At 35.7% G+C, this 22,207-nt stretch overlaps 1 protein-coding gene across 2 annotated transcripts; it reads right to left on the bottom strand.

Annotated features, from left to right (window-relative positions):
- Positions 1 to 1,768: 1,768 nt before the first annotated feature.
- On the bottom strand, positions 1,769 to 22,006 carry Chodl (chondrolectin). 2 transcript variants are annotated; one of them, XM_013031027.1, is made up of 6 exons: positions 21,900 to 22,006; positions 11,663 to 11,972; positions 11,385 to 11,542; positions 7,382 to 7,468; positions 5,484 to 5,586; positions 1,769 to 2,295 (listed from the first exon to the last, which is right to left on the bottom strand). In XM_013031027.1, the coding sequence occupies exons 1-6, from the start codon at positions 21,976 to 21,978 to the stop codon at positions 2,211 to 2,213; spliced, it is 822 nt and encodes a 273-aa protein (XP_012886481.1). In that variant the 5' UTR covers positions 21,979 to 22,006; the 3' UTR covers positions 1,769 to 2,210. The 2 variants fall into 2 exon arrangements, with proteins under 2 accessions (XP_012886481.1, XP_012886482.1); XM_013031028.1 differs by having other exon boundaries at positions 2,071 to 2,295; positions 7,382 to 7,453; positions 21,900 to 21,978.
- Positions 22,007 to 22,207: the final 201 nt, after the last annotated feature.

The raw sequence follows: 22,207 nt of genomic DNA, 5'->3' as shown, positions 1-22,207 counted from the left end.
TACATCTAGATGATGGAAGACTAAAAATGAGGAATGTACTCTTGAGACAAACATGGGAGATCCTTTTCTAATCACCTTATCCCAACAAGAGGATAACGCAGCAGGTGGTGTGTGTGTGTGTGTGTGTGTGTGTGTGTGTGTGTGTGTGTGTTTAATATTAGTACACTGATCCACATCTCATCTTCATTGCAGATTAAAACTTTTTCCTGAGAATAATAACACAACAGATGGACCCTATACAGAAGTTTATTTACCAAAGATCTACTGAAATTTGAAGAAACCTCTGGAGCAGCATCCTAACCATCCTCTAATAGAAGAACAATTATTTGATTTTCCATCATTTGTTACTTAGGGGTTTGTCATTAGTACCAGAAAATCTATTCGGACCTGTGTAATAATAATAAATAAATGAAAGGCCTCCCACCATCCCTTGGCTGCTTCTGTCTTGCAGCTGTCATAGTCCTGGGTGGCACAGACCAAACAAACAACTTAATCTTCCTTCCACTCCACCCTGACTAAAAGAAGAAATGCATGGCAGAAGCTGTGCATGGTGGGAGCTGGTAGGGCAGAGGAGATCCCCAGCAGCTGGTCTCTTCAACCCAGAAAGATGAGCAGCAAAATAGGAGGTGTGCTTTACAGACAAAGTTAAGATTATTGCAAATACTAGTTATATTGCTGCCCTTTTTTCCGAGTCTTTAGCTCTAAGGCCCACTAATGTCTCTTTTGCCTCTTAGCTTTGACAACCAATTTTAGTTAATTGCATTAATGAAAGCACTTCATTGTGCCACTGAGGATTGACAGGTTAAATTGCTCTGTTCACTCCATAATGTCAATGCTCACCATACTTAAATAGTGATATTTTCATCGCCATGTCATCATGCACTTATCATATGGTGTTTACATAAGAGACTTAGACAACACCAGGAACCATTCTTCAGAAACAAGAACTCTTTATTTGGTTACAAGGAACACAGGGACATTTAACGACTTGCGAAGAGCAAGTCCAAAGCTTCAAGAATCTAGGCAGAAAGGAGCCAAGTTTGCTGCCATGAACAAACCCTCATCGATGAATATTCCATAATCGATGACCTCTAGGCCCATGTCATATCAATTCATGTCATTCATAGTTCTTTTCGCATCCTAAAATGTCATTGTGCTGTGTTTAGATCCATGCTGATGGACCCATTCACCTTGTCCCTCCTGTAAGAACTTGGCTAAAGTCAGGTAGGGAAATCTGAGAAAAATTCCAAGTATCTATATCCATTGACAATCCCATTGTTTGGTTGGAAAGGGAGGGACCACAATGAGTCTACAACCCTCCAAGAGCGACTTGTAGTTAGTTATATAGGCCACATGTGAAGACATAACAATTTATGCTGTGTATACCACATTTTGTTCAAGATTGATTGATTAACTATTACAGCTACTAGTAAAGTTCTTTTATTACAAAATCAGTTTGGTTTTTAAACTAAAAATCATAGTAAGGCACATGTCTTGCACAATTGAAATTAGACAGTTCTTGCCTCTAAGTAAAATGTTTCAGGAGATTTATACCACAGTTAATGAAATAGCTTCTTATTTCTGAAGAAAGTTCCTAAACATTATCCTACCAAAAGCAGAAAAAGTGAGGGAAGTTGAATCATTATAGAAAAGAAAAAAAACGTTTCCTATGGTAGTACATCTGTGTGTATGAATTTAGTTGACAATAGTGATTATATTTCTTTAATCAAAACAGATGTATTGAAAAATGAAATGCCATAAAAATAAATATTAGAAGAGTCCATTTTATCAAACACTTATGCAAAGGTAAAATACTTCTGCACACTGTAGATATCAATACAATTTACATTACATTAACGACATAAATTATGAAAGGTGAAAGCAATTGAAACAACTGCTTCTAACACACATACTTCTGATGTGTTGACAGCAGTTTTGTCTGCATGGTCCATTCCATTTACTTGACGTTTGGGTGCAACCTCTAGCAAAATAAGCATGTCTCACTCCATTAATAGCACAGCATAGTTTGTAAATGAAATAATAAACATACAAAAGTTATTTTAATATTTCCCTCAAGGGGGAGCTGACAGTTCATCTTGCAAATCCTTTGAGATTTCAAGCCATTCCAAGCTTATGTTCTGATGCCATTCCTTATACTGATCCAGAATTACAAAACTACTTTTTACTTTTGGGACAAAGTCAATGAATTATTATACTTCCATGCCACTTTCCTTTCTGGTGCTCTTGGAAATCCACAGTGTAGACTGGTTTGGGCTGGTTTTGGTTCTCCCTTTACTGAAAAACATAAAAACAAGTTCAGTGGCGAAATCTTTCTTGTCACACTGTTCATTTCTTGGTATAAGTGGAGGTAATTCAGACATTTATTTATAAAAGAGTCCTTCTTTGATAGACTACTTTTCCATTCCTATAAAAAGAAATTAGAAATTATTTCAGCATATGTAAATAACAAAAATTCCTAGGAGTGACAAGAAACAAAGATGTATCTTTCTCTATTTGATACTTCTTAGTTTAGAGTTCAAATACACAGATACCATAATAAAATTGTCCATTTCTCTGACAGAAATATTTGGAAGCATACTTTTTGAGTACCCTATTGCAATCCATGTTCAATTTAATTTCAAGTCATCAAAACAAATGCTGTAATACTAAGTTTAAGTACGATGCTTCCCTGCCCTTTATGTAAGTTACCTGAACGAAGTAACTCAATTATGCCAGTCTCTGAAACCAATGTAGAGTAACTGCTGATTCAGGTTTTGGTAATTTAAGAACATCAGTTTCTCCCTTAAGTCTGAGAAACAATTTTAGTTTTGTCAGACCTGGAATTCCCACCCACATTTCTAGCCTGTTCCTGAGGTTCTGTTTCTGTTTTGAATGAGTTGTGGAAGCATCTATTTGAAATTTTACCCAAGTCATTTTTTACCAGATTACATAGCAAGGTCTAGATGCCTTTGGTCTAGTTTTCTGAGGCCAACCTATCACCTAGATGACTCTTCTGTGTCTGTGCTCATTCACTGTGTTCTGAGATTACTTTTGTCCAGAACATCTCTTCATCTCTATCAGTGTCCCAGTCCCTAAGGACATGCCTCCACTTCCCATCCTGACTTTCTGCAGACCTTCAGGACTCCTTCAAAGCAGAAGAGCGATTTCTAAACACACCTGGAGATTACATTTTCAAGGTTATTTCATGTACTCCAACTTCACTGTCTTTGGACCATAAAATACAGATTTTATAGCTTTGCAGATGTCCTCCAATAAATAGACCAACATATCCTTATGCAGCGGTTATCCAACATGAATAGAAAATCAGTCAAGTAAAGTTGATTAAAAGCCCCATCTCGTTTTAAAACTGGGAAAAATGGGTTACATGATTAATGTGGCTTGTGTATAAAATTAATATTGATTTAAAAGTGACTACTAGTTAAGGGAATAAAAGTCATTTTGAACATGACCCAGAAGGATAGAAACCATCATGTGTACCAGATTGGAATCTAAACTTTCTGCAAGGCACCCAGATGATAATGGAGTTGAATCTTTGGTGAAGTTTCTCCTTGCTTTCCTGGAAGAAAGGAAAAGGGGAGGAACTAAGAATGATGAATGAAGTACTACAGCTAAATCTGGCATCTGGAAGTGCTCGAGGCTGATTGATTTTTCTCACTCTGAAATTTTCAGCTTCTCATGGTATATTAGAGCAAGTACAAATCACGGCGGCGGTGGGGGAGAGGGGGGGCGGGGGGGGAGAACATATGGTTTTGGAAAAACCAAAGAAGCTTTAGAGAAAATAGAGTTACTAAGTAGTTTAGCACATTTTACTTTACAAATGAGAATGTCTTCATCTTATATTTTTATTTTTAGTTTTTAGTGTTTGGGTTTTTTTTTTTTAATGAAATAGGTCTCAACAACAGCCAAGCCCTTTTTGCTTTAGTTATTTTTCAGATAAGGTAATCAAATCTTGTGCACAGTTAGCTTCAAAGAAGATGTTCTGCATACATCTCCTATGTAGCTGGGATTTCAGGGAGAAATGCCTATACTCAGACATTTTGTTTTGATCTTTGGAGTCTTACTTACGTTTTTCCCTGGGCACTTTTCCCTGATCTCTTTTTTCCAAAGTGACTGACATAATAGGCATTAGCCATGATACCTATTTTAAATCATATTTTCAAATCATTTTTATCAAGTTGATTTGCTACTTACAGGGCTTACATAACAGGGAATTACCATCCAATTCTCCTTCTATATTACTGATTTCACAATGAGAAAACAATCATCTTATCCTTAAAAAAGGATAAGAAGGAAAAGAAGCCATAGGTCAAAATGGTAGAGCACTAGCTTTGAGTAAGAGTTCAGAAACAGTGTTCAAGCCCCATGATTGACCAAAAAAAAAGAATAAGTAAATCAAAATGTCTTTTGAAAAGGAAAGGATAATAAATTATTCAGTGAAGTATTTATTCTGTACAAAATATTGAAAAATAATTTTTGACAATATTGCATATTTATTAGAAAGCCAAGAGATTTCTTAACTATATCAATTTGCCAGGCTATTTTTTTTCTCTAAAACTATATATAACTATTTTTCTGGGGGTGTTGTTAGATTAGGATTTATTCCTGAAAAGAAGTTAAACTTAAGAGATTCTTCCTTGCTATAATAATTCTTACTTAAAACACTATAGAAAAGATGTAAAATTTATTCTTACAAATACCCTCACTTTAATTTAATATCTTCTGTTTTCTTTTGACATACATTTATTTTTGTTTTTAAGATGCAATTGACATACACGTAAAAAAACTTTTACTTCTCTGACTGAAGAATATGAGTAATCAGCATAAAAGCTGACAATATTCCCCAGATATCTTGTTGTTAAGATACATCATTTTATTTCAAAGTATACACTAAATCAGTAATGACTGACTTTTACCACTGTACCTTATTTACTGTTCTTAAGAGATTTTTGTGAAATAAAACAGAAGCCAGCAACTTAATCTTGAAAAAGTACTACAGGGTGTATCTATAAAAATGAAGTATTGCATTCAGCTTAATTTTCAGATTAAAAAATGTTATATACACACATATATACATACACACACACACACACACACACACACACACACACACACACATATATATATACAACAAGGATCAGTATTGTACAGACTTCTGTAGTAAGTTTATGAGCATTTGGATCCAAATCTATCACTTATGTTAGCTATAGCTAGACAAATGAAGTACCACATCTTAGCCACTATTTTCTCAGCTGAGAAAGAGAAACAGGACACCTAGTTGGTACTATACAACACGTATAATGAATGGATGGTTTTGTGAGATTGAATATACTAGATTTTCACTGATAGACATGAACTTTTTAGAGACAAATTAAAATATAGTTATTTGCATAATAATATGTTTCAGATTTCTGAAATCCTATTTGAGATGTTTCAAATTAGTGTGACAGAAATAAATTATTTACCTTTTATGTAGCATCTGGAAGCAGCAGGTCCCAAAAGCAACCAGTATCAGTAGGAGTAGTGGGATCGTTGGTATAATAACATAAATTAGATTGGGAATGATTCCTATAAATTAGAAAAGTCATAGTGTATAAAGATAGCTGAAGGAGAACTCCAACACAAAAATTACATAAGAACTTGGCCAAATATAAAGTAAAAGAGAATTATAAGTAATTGTTAGATGTCAAAGGTAGTGCCAACATACCAATGACTAATGAAATAGTAGATCCATGATTCAATAAGAAATTAAAACCAACTTTTACTTCACTGGTGGTCATGCTTAATTCAATATGCACACGTTTAATGGTGCTAATAAACTTGCAAATTAGAACTGGACTAATTTTCATATTATGTTAATCATTTTAGCAATCTCATTTCATTAATCCCTCTCATTATTATTTTGAAAACTAAGTACTTATTAATTAAGAATAGTGAGCGCTAAACTCATTATTGACTTGTTGGATAAATAATTATCCTAGTCAGAAATCTCAGTGTCATGAAGATATTCAAGTCTTTGGGATTAATCCACAATATTTACATATTAACTGATGGTGCAGTCATAACCCAGAGGTATAAGACTCCAGAGACACAAAGACATGATCTTAATTAAATTCTAAAATGAATCATGTCTTAATCCTGATCCATCAAACTTGATAATAATATATTTTTAGTAAAATTTAAAAATATCACTGCAACAGTTAAATCCCACATAGCATAAATGACTTTATTAAATATTTTTCAGTGTAATTGGAGGAAAAATATTCCTAATGTAATTTTTTACACATATCTTTAATTAAGTTAGATATTATGAATGATGTTCAAATCAGCTACCCAAACATGGAAAACAATCTTATTATTTTTCTGTCTATATGAGAAAAGAATATTGAAGAGCTATGCACAGAGCTTGAAAGTTGTGATTATATCTGATCTAATTATCTGTGGTCGAAGTGAGCCAGATACAGGTCAATAATTCACTTACCCAACTACTCCAGCCTTGGTTAACAGAGGGTGTGTTACAGAGTTAGTAATTTGTGAATATTTCTATTTTTACCTATTCTTTTGAGTTTTGTTGAATCATTTTAGAGTGTATGCAGTAATTCCTTTCAAAATTTCTGCTACCATTCTTAATTAATGAAGAAAAACAGAAAATGTTTCCTATGCTTTTGTGGATTTTTTAATCATTTGCTAATTTTGAAATAGCAAGTCTTTTGGCCCAGTCTTTACAAAGCAACTAGGATAAATAAACATCTCTATCCAACCAATGTAGGGTCATGCTGAACGGATGAGGATGGTGATGTTTTTTGACTTGCACTGGAGATTGCATTTTGTTTCTTTTTGTAGGCAGTAGTATGCTATAAGGACAGCTAGACCAAAAGCTCATACTATGCATCTTCCAAATTGTTCTGCAATAATGTCACTTAGGTAGCCTGAAATTAGTTAGAAAGGAGTGTTTATACTATGGAAATCAATCAAGGCTAACAAACAGGTTTTTTATTTGGTCTTAACCTTTATGGCAGCCAATTTCTAAACATTCTTCAGGACACTGATGTTTGCAGAACAATACTAACTATGCCAACTAACATGATGACACCTAAAAGTTGTTGAGGGACCTTGATTCAGGGTTTAATGTGGATTGGTTAGTTTAGTACCAGATATACCAATTTGAAGTTTAAAAAATCTAAAAGAGCAGATTCTTCTACTTAAAAAAAGCATAGCTCTATTCAACAGTGAATTTCTATTGGGTGGTTTTTAGAACACCACTTCCACATACCACAAGAAATATTTCATTGGGTTTGACACAAATAAGTGTTTCAAAATAGAGTTTTATATTCAGCAGAGCTAAGAAAAGTGAAAGAATTACCTGCTTCTGTAACAGCCACATGCTCAGGGGTGTCTCCTGGTTGATTTGTAAGGTAAGGCTTTTCTACAGGATCTGTTGGACTAATCTCTGTAAATAATTAGATCATAAATAATGATTAAATATGAGGAAGTGGCACTGTGGCTCAAGTGGTAGAGCACTTCCCTTGAGCTGAAGAGCTAGCTGAGGGACAGCACCCAAGCTCCAAGTTCACGCTTCATGACTGACAATAAATAAATACATACATATATACATAAATACATAAATAATTGATTAAATATGAAAAATGTCACAAATACATAAATAATTGATTAAATATGAAAAATGTCAACAATGAGATATGCTAATTGTGATTTTTTTGAAGAAACTTACACAAAAAACTGAATTAACTTTGCACAAAGTTACTTAATTATAAAGTCAATATTTAATTATGTTTGAAATTAAAAAATCAGGAATTCCTTCTTCATTTAACAATCCACAGAAGCTTATTATCAGCATGAATGACAAAAACAGACCCCAAGTTGGAGAAAGATAAGAATTTGTGAAAATAAGAATCTGAGGTGTTCAATTCAGTTCACAGATGAGAAAGATGATGAAGGTAATTTTCTCCTTGTAATATTAATCAACAAGTGACATAACAATATTATAGAACACATGTCATTGTTAGACTTGCTTTTCAGTACTGGTTATCACTTTATATAATTAAAATAAAATTTGCAACTCCTTTTTTTTGGTTTTATGAGATTAGACCACTTCAAATGACAACTCCTTAAAAGACAGACATATTTTGTACAATAATCTGGTAGTACCATACCTCATATTTCCCCCTATGGAACTATTTGTTATGTTAGTAATTGTGTTATTAAGAAAAAAAGTGGGGGACTGGGAAGGTGGCTCAGTGGTAGAGTGCTTGCCTTGCATGCATGAGGCCCTGGGTTCGATTCCTCAGTACCACATAAGCAAAAAGAAAAAAGCCGGAACTGGTGCTATGGCTCAAGTGGTAGAGCGTTAGCCTTGAGCTGAAGAGCTGAGGGACAGCGCGCAGGCCCAGAGTTGAGGCCCCAGGACTGACAAAAAAAGAAAAAGAAAAAAAGTGGGCCAGTTGTATTTACCAGGGCCTATAATCTCAGCTACTGGAGCAGGGAGGGATAGGAGGATTTGGGTTCAAGTCAGACCAAACATTACTGAGACCACAGCTCAACAAATAAGCCAGGCATCAGTATGTGGGAGATAGAAATATTAATATCATGGGTTTTTGGCCAGCTGGGCTAGGTCAAAAGAAGTCCTTTTGAATAATAAAGCAAAAAGAACTTGAGTATGAATCAAGTGGTAGAGCCCCTGCTGAGTAAGGCCCTGGGTATGTTGATTGTTTTAATTTGTTCCAAAAAATAACTGTTTACTTTTGTCACCTCATAGGTTAAAAAATTATGTGTAGCATCTTATATTTCCTATTAATATGTTGTCATAGAATTTCAGTTCATTGAAAATATAATCATACACCAATTCTATAATAATGTTTATTAGTATTTTTATATATAAAATTAACCTTGACAATTTAACAACTTCTCATAGGCTTAAGCTTCAGTCCTAACATATGCCTGTGATTCTGCAGAACTTACTTATTCTATGACTAAGTAATATATGAATAAATACTATAATACAACAAAAATCAACATTGAAATGGTTACTGTAACAATAATCTTTAAAATCTTTAATGTGATTACCAATTAAATAAAAATTTAGACACCTAATTCCACACAGGCTGTTTTTACTATCTAAGAATGTATAAGGCAATTTTAACAGCAACAAAAAAGTATCCCCATGAAAAACAAGCGTGGTAGATCCAAAGAAAAGGTATGCAGCTCCTAGGCCAGGAACCAAACAAGGAGAAGAGGAAAGGATGAAAATGGAGGTCAATTCTGAAGTGTCTGCATTGCCAGGCTAATGTTGCTGTGTTAATACATCTGATGTCATTGGTTGTACTCTTTATTAGATGAGATGTAGGCGTTCTCATCATAGGCTAGCTCCAGGAAAGCTGGAAATGGATGAAAATAATCAGGAATCTAGTTTATCTGACCAGTCAAAGTCAAGCATTCACCACAGAACCAGGAAATTCAATTAAATTTATGTCATTTACATTTTCAAAGTAGAAATAAACTTAAATAGTTGAAGATCAAAAACTAACAAGTAAAATAAAGACCAAACATTCAGGGTTATTTTAAGATAGGTAAATACAAGCTTATGTAAGCAAGATAAAAAAAAAAAAAAAAGCATGCTCACGCCTGTAATCCTATCTGTTCAGGAGGCTGAGATCAGAGAATTACAGTTCAAAGTCAGTCCTGGCAGAAAAGTGCATAAGACTCTTATCTCCAACTAAACAACAAAAAACTGAAGGTGGAGCTTTGACTCAAGTGCCAGAATGCTAGCCTTAAGCACAAAAGTTCAGGAATAGTGCCCAGGTCCAGAGCATAAGTTGCAGAACAGGCACCACACACACACACACACACACACACACACACATACATTCACTCATTCACACACAACATGTTCATGAAATATCATTTAATAAATACAGAGAATTTGGAGACTAGTGTAGAATGTAGAAAATAAAGCAAATGCCCTCACATAAGTAATAGAAGCCTAGAAAATAATACAAAATATTAAAGGATGTTTTAATGCTGACCATGTGTTCAATAGTGTGTAAGCTTGGATGTAAATTAAATAAATTAATTAAATAATAAAAATGAAAGATCAAACAGCTATCTGAAAACTATGAAGGAGATTGAAATACTGTCTACACCAGACAAAGAGGGCCGAAACTTTAAAATATCAGAGGATCTCAAGTTTTTATTATTCTAAGAGAAAAAGAAGAAAGAACATAAGTGTGAAACAGGCACTGCTTGGCCAGGATTTCAGGAGGGTAATGATGGATTTATCAACCAAAGAGATTAAAGAACAAACTCACCAGGAATATAAAAAGTTGGCTAATATACTCAAGAGCAAGATAAACATAAGACAAAGGTAAATCTAATCCAAATAATCCTTGTGAGATACAGTCTTAAGAGAAAAGGAATGGTGTAATTTTAAGAGTATAATGGAAGCAGTGGTACTTAGTTATAATTGCCTTCCATGAACACAGATTATGAGGTGAAGCAGACAGCTCTTCGTAAGTGTGATAATGGCACTTTCAAACACTGTAAAGTAGAAAAACACCCCCCTCCCAATCTCCTAGTCTGTCTCTAACTTGACTTTCTCAGAAGACAAAACTATAAGTTTACATAGTTTTGGTTAGTCCTTCTTTAATCAAATATCAATTCCGTTGAAGTGTGCTAGTAAAAGGCATTTGAACATCCTTATTTTCAATGGGTCAAGGAAATTTCCCCATTTCCTGCATTTGGCAAATATTTAGAGATTTTAGAAGAGTGACTAAGATGGTATGTTTCAATGACTGGAAATCAGAAGGGAAATATGTCACCTGCTCCAAAGGTTTTCCATTAGTGCAAAGAGCTTTGACGAATAAGCAGAACAGGTGTTTTTTATTATGTTGGCATGCCTAACGACGATCACGTTGTTGTTGCTTTGAATTTGCCAGGAATGATCTAAAGAACTGTTGCACACATGCGACACATGAACATCTTCATGTCTCTTTGGCAACGTATACCTCCTTCCCACACATTTAACTAAGCTTTAAAGATATTTTAAAGTATATATTTATGTTCTCAAATTCTTATTACCAAAACATAATTTGGTCATAATTTTAGAAATGATGATTATTTTTTCTCAAGATGTTTCTGTTTACTCCCATTGAGCTTATTGGGAAGTTTATTATAAACAATATTCTTCTGAACAATGAGTGACAGGATCACTGTTAAATAATCACTCTTCTGTAGCAGGAAAGACATAAAAAGAGCCAAAGATACTAAAGCATAAAAAAAGAAAAAGAAAAAACCCTTAGTATGAACAAATATACACAAAGTCTACTAGTGTTACTGATGGTATTTCTCACCTGGCTCGTACTTGCAGATATAGTTGTGCTTCATATTGCACCTGTCATCATTCCACTGGTAAAGGTAAGGCCCCCCAAGGCCAGGATTGGCAGTCGGCTGATGATACATCACAACACACTTTTCACTTCCACAAGAAGGTTCATCCGTGTACCAGTTTCTTCAAGTGAACAGTAACAGATATATTTAGCAGCCTGCTCTATGCTGATATCCTAGAAGGTAAGAGAACTCTCCCTGTATCCCAAGAGCACACACTGGACTCTTCTAGGTCCACACTTACCGGTACTGGGAGTTGCTTCCATCAGACCACTGATAGAGGTCTGGGCAGGCACCAGATGTCTGGCCATCTCCATTTCTCCAAAGACCAATCCAGAAATCCCCATCCGAAATCCCTGTTCCAGGTTTTGTCAGGTTTTGCAACATGCTCTCTATTAATTTTTGTTCTGCTTCATTCTCAAGACTGAGGAGGACGCCTCCCTCACTCTCGCAGGCCAGCCGGGCCTCCTGGAAGCTCACTCGGCTGGACAGCTCATGGAAGTAGGCCATTTTGTAGCAAGGATGCTTTATGTCAGCAAAACACACCTTTTGGCCTGGAATATAAATAGAAACAACACCCATATATTGATTATCAGGACAGTTTTCCTAACTCCAGTATTAATCAAGAAAAGAAAAGAATCAGTCAAAACAGAAAACACATTGTCAATAGTTGTTTTCTCAAGGGGTAATTGTGTATCGTTTTTCTGCCCCATCACTGTCAACTTGTAAAAGTAAACTGTTTCTTTGGTAAATTGGGAAGGTGAACTTTCAAACACAGTAGTTCAAGGGGATGTTGAAACTGCTAAGGGAAGTCAAAATTCTTCTGGCTTAGACTCCAAAAGACAATTATCATAGAAAAAAAAATTAGCCAAAGAAATTTCACATATGTATAGCCAAGTGAGCTAGAAAATCAAAGCTCGTGAAGATCAATGCCTTATTAAAGAAGTAATTATGAAAAGCAATTAAAGTAAAACAAAGTAGGTTTGCTTAAGGTATCCTGAAGAAGCTTCAAAGCGGAAATTTTACAGTGCAAATATATACTTTATGTATGAGTGCAAACCTATCAGAATTGAAAGGTAACTGAGACCAGAATAAATGTAAGGACAGTAATGAAAAATTAATATTGTCTCAGAAGTGTGAGGTTGAACATCTGAAGTACTATCTCTGAAAACAATCTCATTGTCATTTTCTGAATATTTTCTGTTTTTATTAAGCATACTGGGTATGAAAACTAGTACTAAGGTTCACATCCTTTCTTTGCAACTCTAATAAGTCATAATTTTCTAATAAAAACTCTCAAATTTATAGAGAATCAAATTCTTAAAAGGGAATGAATCTTAAATGTGACCAAAAAAATTACCTAATGGCCTAGAATGAAGTTGGAATGAAAACATCATGACATAAAGATCTAGTACTGGCTGAGGGCTGCCTCTATGATCATTTAGATGGAAAGAAAGGTAAGTTGAAATTTGGCCTCAACGAATCAAAAGGTAAACTTAACACACATAAGGTGGTAATAAATACTAATTAGATTTGGGCACAAACTGTCAGCCTTAGAAAATCTATTTGTTTATTGTATGTACTAAATAAGTTTTTAAACTTTCATCTAAAATAAGCTCCATTAAACTATAGATAATATGAGAATAGTAACATTTTAAGCAGAATCAGTTCTCCTAATGATTTGGTGACATAATTGCAAACATGAGTGACCTGACTGTGTCATAGTACAGCTGTGTTTATAGCAAGGCTATCACAGTAAACAGGATTTATCTAACAGCAACCGAATCCTAATTATTCTGTTTATATTAGCCCGCCTCTGCCTCCTTCTGTATAAAGCATGTACACAAAGATTGCACACAATTTCCAGAAAGTTCATGCTTTCTTGTCTTGCTTTTCCTTAGTGTCTTCTTTTGTTCAACTCTAAGCTCTCTGCCATGGACACCACCTCTTACTCCTCTTTGTCGCCAAATAGATGAATATACTTGCCACTACTTTCTTTGACTTGCATTAATGTTAGCTTAGGATTGATCTTGGAAAATAGCTACTCTGTATCTCGATTAAAAGTTAAGCAGATTGTATAATGGTAAGAATTAAGATGATGTTTGACTGGTTTGCTTCAGTTCATTTGCATGAACATCACCTTTGTTGGGTTTGAAATTCTTTGGACTACATGTTTTAATTTGTGATCTATCAAGAAAATTGTCAGTGGCAGGGGGTTGGGAGGATGGGATAAATATTGGAGAAAGTAAACTATTCAAATGTGGTTTTAATGACAGAATTAAGCCAGAGTACGATATTCCTTCCGACCTCCAGTCATTAGAGATCCTTTGTGACACATAAGAGAAAGAAGGCAGCAGAAGGCTGTTCATCGCGCCTAAGTGATAGATACTCAAGATCCTGACACAAGCTGAGAACATAAAATGGTGATTCAAGAAATGAAAGCCAGCCAGCCAGTTGTCTCTTTTGTCCCATCTACTGAGATCTGAATTCAGAGCAGGACCCCCCTCAAAAAGAGAACAAATTGGTAGAGTGGCTGAACTAATGGTTAACATCACATGTTAATAAAAATGGCCATGGAAAATGAGTTAGAGATTTGGGGGAGAACTTTTGTCATCTCCCTACAGACGTCCCACTGGTTGACTCTAAAACAAATAATACATGCTATTGAAAAAAACATTCTTATGCATTATTATGTTATTATTTCATTGTTTAAAATGGTTGTTCCCAGTGGTATTGTGACAATGCTGAAAGCCTACATTTTACCTCTGCATTTTAAAAGTGGGATCTGATTTCATTTGCACCTACTATATCCTTCATATATTTCTCAGTTTCTAAATATATCTTACTTACATTCCCCTGCATTTTCAATGTGTCCAAACTTTCAGCCTTGTGTTGGTTTCCAGCCCTTTTGAAATGATAATTTTTTCCAACAAGTTTGTTTTACAAGATGTAAAGAAGAGGTCAGTTAAAAATTAGGCAGATGTTTTAATGGATAAAATGTATTTGTTTATATAAAAACCAACACTCATTCAGAAAAGGCCTGTATGCTTTATGTGCTAAAAGTCACTGTTCATTATCTTTGATATATTAAATGATAAGTTCATCATTGATTTATCCATAGTGAGGACACAATATGGTGAATGAACTATGTATTACATTAAGACAGGAATGCAAGGAAAAGGTATAGAATAGCTTCCAATATTCTGTGGAAATTCTTCACATAAACTATTTTAATTTTTTAGAGTAATAGTAACATCAATAATGTATAGGCAGAGATCATATTTAAAATAAGTATCAATTATTAATTATATGTCCTGGACAATAGCTGACATAGGCACATGCCAAGGATATTTGGTGGTGAATAGTGGAAAGATGCACCAGTCCTGGGTGAAAGAAAGTAGACTGTGAGGGCTGCACAGAAGTGGGTGGGAACTCAACCAAATCAGGATAGCAACCGATTACTAACTGGAAGAGTCATATTAATTGCAAAGGGTATTCAATGACTATCATCTGTGTCTTTGGATCTTGAGTTGAAAAGTCACTAGCAGTTCAGATCTAGCAAGGCAGTTTCCAGGAAATTATAGATACATACTACAGAATTTATGGCTATGTATAATGAGTTAAAACTGATGATACTCTGAATTCTATTACATCTAATTCTATTTTACTACTACTTTCTCCTTTATTGTGCAAATCTGGTCTGAGTTGCAGCAAAATCAGCAGAAGCAGAAGTTATTGAACCTCTGGCTGCATTTCAGCTCATCCCATTTGGCTTCTGTCACAGTGGAACTCCAACAGCTGGGAAACAAATGTTGCTCTAATTCCCAGAAAAGTTCTGTTAATGTAGATCTTCTGGAAGCAACTTTCCCATTTCTGTAAAGGCTAATCTTTCTAGAGAGCCATTTTCATTACCTCCCTCATTGTACTGTGTGGTTACATGAAGATTTTCCCTGTGTCGTTCTTTACAATACCATATACAAATAGCATCTTCCATAGGTAAGAATTTTGAGAGCAATGTATTTATATTTTATATATTATATTATATTTTTATGTTTTATATTAGACTAGAGCTACATTTATACTCTCTAGCTATACATAACTCACTACACATTAATAGTTGAAAATATCCTTCAATTTCTGACATATCTACAAGCATTCCACTCAAATTTCTCAAAACATTGAGGAACATGAGGTCCAAGATATCTTCATACCTATTTTTCATAATTACTTAATTTTAAAAATAAAATATATTTAACTGTTCAAGTTTTCTTCTCTGAAACATTCACAATATTTTTGTTTTATACATACATGTGTGTATGTCTACATATACCTGGCTACAGACACATGTGCCTTTATTGAGAAATAATTCTTAGTAATACTAAAATATTTCAATTGCTGTCATTATTATGATAACATCCCAAGGGATTGTTTTCACTTGTTTCTTTATTGTGAAAAACTCATGTAGCAATCACATTGGCAGAGTTTTAATAACTTTGGCAATGATGTAAAAACAAGACAAACACATGCAGTAATGGCAGTTTGCTTTCTTCAATATCTTAGTGTGTGTGTGTGTATATATATATATATATATATACAATGTATCAGATGTATATTAAATATATATTCTGACTAGTCATGTCATTTAGGTGGCAAAGATTTTATTTGCTTCATACTCTAATATATATTAGCAGTATTACTGACATTAAATACCTTTTGATATATTATACAGTTTTACTTTTAGATTTCAATCTACCCTTTGTTGCCAAAAGTAAATTCTGTAGGAAAGTATTACATAGCAAATCTTCCCTAAACCAGATTAGCTAAACTTTGGGCACTTTACTATGATCCTATTAAAGAATTTTCCCATAATTCCTTTTACTCTCTTTTAAAAATCACAGTAAAATTTATGTTGAGACAATATGAATGGTAATATGACCTCTTAGAACAATGTTAATGATTTGGAATTGAAAATAAAAATGACTGCTTTTATTCTGAATTTTCAGCTTTGAATGTTCAATAGTATAAGGTCATAAAATATTTTGCTTTAAAAAAATTTCCTTTTGTTGTTATTATGGAGGTGATATACAGAGAGATTACAATTACATGAGTCAGGTATTGAGTACATTTCCTTTTATTTTTGTTTTGTTTTGTTTCATTTTTTGTCGGTCGTGGGCCTGAACTCTGGGTTTGGGTGCTGTCCCTCAGCTCTTCAGCTCAAAGCTAGTGCTCTACCACTTTAGCCACAGTGCCACTTCTGGCTTTTTCTGCATATGTGGTGCTGAGGAATCAAACCAGGGCCTCATGCATGCAAGGCAAGCACTCTACCACTGAGCCACCTTCCCAGCCCCATACATTTTCCTTTAGTACAATGTCTTCTGCTCCTGGTCCCTCCCTCCCATCTCCACCCAGGAGTCATATAATCCACTTTCATCCCTGTCCAGTGAGCTCCCTTGTTGCGCTTCTTTACTTTTTTTTCCCCTCAAAAGACATTTTTTGGGGGGTCCGGTCGTGGGGCCTGAACTCTGGGCCTGGGCACTGTCCCTCAGCTCTTCAGCTCAAGGCTAGCGCTCTACCACTTGAGCCACAGTGCCACTTCCGGCTTTTTTCTGTTTGCTTATGTGGTGCTGAGGAATCGAACCCAGGGTCTTGAGCATGCAAGGCAAGCGCTCTACCACTGAGCCACCTTCCCAGTCCCGACATTTTGTTTTAAATAAGAAAAATTTGTCATGCTAAACTTTTATTTTTGTGAAAGAAATCTTATACTGAGTAACAGAGCACATTATAGTTAGAACCCATTCTCTTGTACAGAGAAATAAAATCAAACTTGTAATCTTGGGACATCTTACGGATGATGGAGAGTGTAACTTACCCTACAACACGCACTGGGAATGTCATAGGGTTCTGAGAAGAAAGTGAGACTCAATATTTTAAAATAATAGAGAGCAAACCAAATAATAGTGTGACTTGAAGGTTCAAGTGTTTAACTAATGTCAACTGCAGATACATGAAGTAACTTGAATTTGTTCATTTCCCATACCTAAAAAGAGAGAGGTTACAGATTGACATTTATCAAGAAAGTGAAGGGCTTTTGTTTATAGTAAAACCTATGCCTTTGAGTAAATTAGGATGAAACAATAGACTAGCTAACAGATGGTGAAGAGAAGCCCTTCCAGAAAATTCAACTCAAAAAGGTTCCTTTTGCCTGTAGGGAGCCTCAGCTATGGGCATAGGCTTGCCAAACTACGTCACTCTCATCCTCTTGGCAAAAACTTCGGAGCAGGTTACACACTGACTGAGTTCAAAACTTTGAATCCTCCAAGTGATACCATGTCGTAGGTATTCTCATTCCATTGAAAAGAAAGCAGAGAAAAGCTTAGTATTGCTCCCAAAGCCACAAATACCAATGCCAGGATATAGAACTAGGCTGTCTGGCTCTGTAGTTCATTTACTCTCATTTCTGTACTTCCTCTGTATATGTCTCAAATGCATTGTAGTCGAGAAATACTTCATGAACAAAGGGACTGGTGAATACATCCAATTATCATGTTATCTGTATTACAATCAGAAGCACCAATCAGTTATTGACTAGGAGGAGGTTAATATGTAAAAGAAGTATAATACATTGAGAAATTGTTTCTAAACCAACTTTGAACATTTTCTGGCTCAAATTTAATACTGGAAACCATTTACATTAGGTTTTCAAACCTTTATATATGTCCTTGATGGTTTTTTAATCTAGCCATTTTACTTTTCCAATAAGACAAATGGTGTCTCATTTACATGTTTTCCCAAATACAAGATCTATAACAGTGGTCAAGTTGTCAGGCTGTGCTACATCATCAGTAATACATTAAAACAATGAAGAAATAACCTCACCTCCAATTTGTGCACATCTATCTACCTATGTGTGAGTTCCTGGCACAATGGTAGTTGTGAATGATCAATTATATTTCCTTCCTGAGAGAGAGAGAGAGAGAGAGAGAGAGAGAGAGGGAGAGAGAGAGAGATTTGTAAATAGAAAATATTTGTAAATAGGAATTGTGTAAATAGAAAATAGCTAGCTAGATAAATCTATCTATACAGATAGATTAAATATAGATTGATTTATACAGATAGATAATATGTAGATATTTAGATATAGACCTATCTATCTATATATATACATATAGAAAGAGAGAAATATATATAGATAGAAAAATCTTTGTAAACAGGAGAAGTTATTAGTGAATCATCAATTATTTTTCCACTTTGGATCCTGACAGACAAACCGACCGACAGACAGACAGATAGATCTTCTCTAACATCAATGTATAGGTATTGCCATCTTCAGGCAAATGTTGTAAAAACACCCTATAAAATGTTGGCAAACACTAAGGAATAATGTCTATCTGACAAATATAGTTTATTTCTGCCTGCAGATAGGATTAATTTGTTCCCTTCTTTCCTAAGAGATGCTTAAAGTAATTGCATCCTTCTTTCATAAAGGATGTTTAAAGTAATTGCGTCTGTGCTGTCATCATTTTCTGACTTTAATGATGTCATGGAATTGTTCCATAGGCTTGGATACTCTAAACAGATTTTCCTTGTGTCTCCCTTCTGTTGTGTTAATCTAGAGGTTCCTAGTTGCTGCCCAACCATTTGCAATATTCTATGTCATTTACACAATAAAAGGAGTGGTCTCGAAATCACCAAATATGTGTTATAAAATGTTGTAATAAGGATAAACTAGTAAATATTAAAATATTTAGGAGGTATACTTAATGTAATTTCCAGCATGGACAGGTACCACCATTGTATACACTACGAAAAGAAAACAGAAGAGAAAAAAAGCAAAGAAATTACTTTAAAATGATTCAAATGTTTAAAATGTCAACTGATCTTCAAACTTCTCCCCACCCCAGCTAAGAGACCTGAATTTTGAATTCTTCTTTTTCAAATTTACTCATACACTACAGGTTAAAAAAAACTTATCTTTATCTTTAAAATGTTGCCACCTACCAGTTATTTCTGGAATTAAATTATCACAGCCCCAATATGGGGCTTATTTATTTCTTACTATGTACAGATGTGGTAAAATCAAGTTCCTCAGAGAAGTTTCCCACTTAGAATTAAACTAAAAAAAAACTGTCTTAGATACTTATCCACATGTAGATAGATAAGGATAGAGATAAAGATAGTCTATTTATGCATCAAAAATACTCATTAGAAGATGCTATTAAATCTTATCGGTCATGTGATTATGTTGGCAATGTTACCTTTTGCTAAAATATTTTCCCCTTGTTTGACGTCATGTTCTGATTGTTAAAAAAGTGCATTTAAAAGTAGTAGCAATGGTCTTCCTGAATATTTAAGTATTAATTAAAAGAACTCTTATGCAGTATTATTTTGTAAGTGCCTATCTTTCCTTGGGGTAGAGAGTGAATGTTAATTTTAGTTAAATAAAAAATAAAAATTGTTGTAAATTTAATACATATAAATTTTATTTCATGGGTAATATGTTCTAGTGGATCCAAGATGCTATTTCAGTTCTGCTCAGCCACTTAAGAAGACATTTGGAAATGGCCCCTTAGTGGCATAAAAAGTTTGATGTACTACTTGGAACTTACCACCAACCATGCTAACACTGGACCTGTTAGGAAATATTTCTTCAAAGGTGTCAGGCTTTAGGCTAGTCTCTACAAAGCCCAAGATAATTGGAGTTTATCTTTTCAAAAAAATAGTCTTCAAAGTATGAAAATCACAAATCATTTTAGAAACAGTAGAATTGCAATGTGAATTCTATGATTAAAGGCAATCAAATTATTCATAAGAAAAAAACATGACTAAGTAATTACTTTAATATCAAGTAAACATCATTATTTCTGCTAAATCAAATATTTCAGGTTTAGTTCATCAGAAATTTTCCAGATGTCACCTTCAAGATGCCTGCAAATTACTAAAAGGAAAGCACAGCCAAAGATTTGGAATAATTGTACAAACAGAAAAGAGTAAACTTTTCATCAACAATGTTCTTAATTTCTGTTTTCATGTGAGGTTTTCTTTTCTCCCTTGAATTTTAAGGCATGTAAATACAAATGTACCATAAAGGTCCCTGAGTGTTTCTATTTGTTTAGAAAACACCAAGCTGTCCACTGTCCATTTGTATGGATAATTCTGATCAAGGCAGTCAGGTATGTAACCCACCCATCAATGCTGTGTTTAGAACTTGTTTTTCATTCTTAGTTAAATTAGCAAAGCTACAGCTTGTGTAATCTTGAAAAAAGTTATTAGACAGTGATTAACAGCTACCCCTTTAAGAATGACATTCTGATGATGTGGAATCCCACCAACAGCCAAAGGGAAGATCAGTAGTGATTAAGTTTAGATTCCAGCTTCTAAAGGTCTGGCTTCACAACTGATTAAGTTGCTGTCATCTGCCATCTAGCTCTATCTCAAGGGACACCTGTTGTGCAGATGTGCAAAATGTGACAAGCACACTGTGGACTTTTATATCTAAAGAAAACCATTTTACTATTAACCAGCATGTCTATTCACACACACATACACACACACACACGAACATTTTAGTGAGCATAATAGAGCTCTGTGGGAGTTCTTGTGAGCCAATATTCACATTAATCCTAGTGGTTGGGAGTCGATATCCTTAAGAGACTTCCAAAAGAGGGGAATGGTAGAGACAACGTAAGAAAGGAGACACCATAAGTTCCTGCCCAATACGACAACAAACATAAAGAAAAATCGGAGAAAGAGCTGGGACACGTGCCAATGCTCATCAATTCCCTTTGCATTGATTCCACGGATTGTTTATGTGCCCTCTCTGTATGCACGAGTTTACCAAGTTCACCTCAGCAGGGCTCTGGCTGACTTCATCTTCTGAGAGGTCTCGACAGCGGAACAGAATATGCCAAGGAAAGACCATTCCACACAAGCACCCGTCCCCTGGCGTTCTTTTCCCAAGTCCTGCTGAGAACAAAGGCATGCATCCATGCCCAGCGACCCATGGCGAACCGGTCTAGTCTCAGAAAACATCCTACAAACATGGTGCCAGGACCGACACGGAGCCAACCCCCCCCCCAGGGGGTGGGTGACAAGTCCGCAGTGCCGCTTCCATGTCTGGGCCCCTCCACCTCCTCCACCTTTATTATGATGAATAATAATTATAAAAATAACAATTATTGTTATTTGCAGGTGCCCAGCCTTGCCTTATCTTCCAAAGTGAAATGACTCCTGGCAAAGCCTATGCTGCTGTGCATTTACCAAGAGCTCCGTAGCTAACCAGACACTCGGAGAAAAAAAAGAAAATTAAACTTTTCTCTGAGTGTTTGGTAGGGCAGGAGTCACACACACCAGTGTCCCTGCCTTCCCTGGACTCCTATAGGGTTCCAAATCACCACGGAAAGTGCCCCCCACAAGTCAGGCTGCCCCTCAGCACCCCACCATCCCGCTGATCTCGTCCGGGCACCCCACACCCCCGGACTCACCGCTCACCACGCGGCGAGAGAAGGCGCCGTGGCCGCAGAGCAGCGCCGCGCCCAGCAGCAGGGAGAGCGCGGGGATCATGGTGGTGGAGAGAAGAGGAGTCAGCAGCAGGTGTCTCCTGGAGGAAGGCGGCCTGGCCTCCTCCCCCGAGCGCGCGGCTCAGTCCCTGATTCCCCTAACCCCGCAGCCTCCCGGTCTCCCCCTCGGACCCCTATGGCCTCGGCCGCACTCCTGCTGTTCCGCTTTCCTCCGGGCGCATCGCCTTCAACCAACCACCCGCTGCCAAGCGCGCTGCTCCCGCGCGCGGGTG

The sequence above is a fragment of the Dipodomys ordii genome, unplaced genomic scaffold (genome assembly GCF_000151885.1).
Source record: "Dipodomys ordii isolate 6190 unplaced genomic scaffold, Dord_2.0 Scaffold136, whole genome shotgun sequence".
Classification (NCBI taxonomy): domain Eukaryota; kingdom Metazoa; phylum Chordata; class Mammalia; order Rodentia; family Heteromyidae; genus Dipodomys; species Dipodomys ordii.
This window is presented reverse-complemented; position numbering and strand designations above follow the sequence as displayed.

Excerpts from the sequence above, each read along its gene's own strand:
- Chodl (XM_013031027.1), bottom strand. The coding sequence starts at position 21,978 with ATGATCCCCGCGCTCTCCCTGCTGCTGGGCGCGGCGCTGCTCTGCGGC. Across the intron at positions 11,543-11,662 it reads GGAAGCAACTCCCAGTACCG|AAACTGGTACACGGATGAAC; the intron begins GTAAGTGTGGAC and ends GTTCACTTGAAG. Across the intron at positions 5,587-7,381 it reads TGTGGCTGTTACAGAAGCAG|GAATCATTCCCAATCTAATT; the intron begins GTAATTCTTTCA and ends TCTAATTTATAG.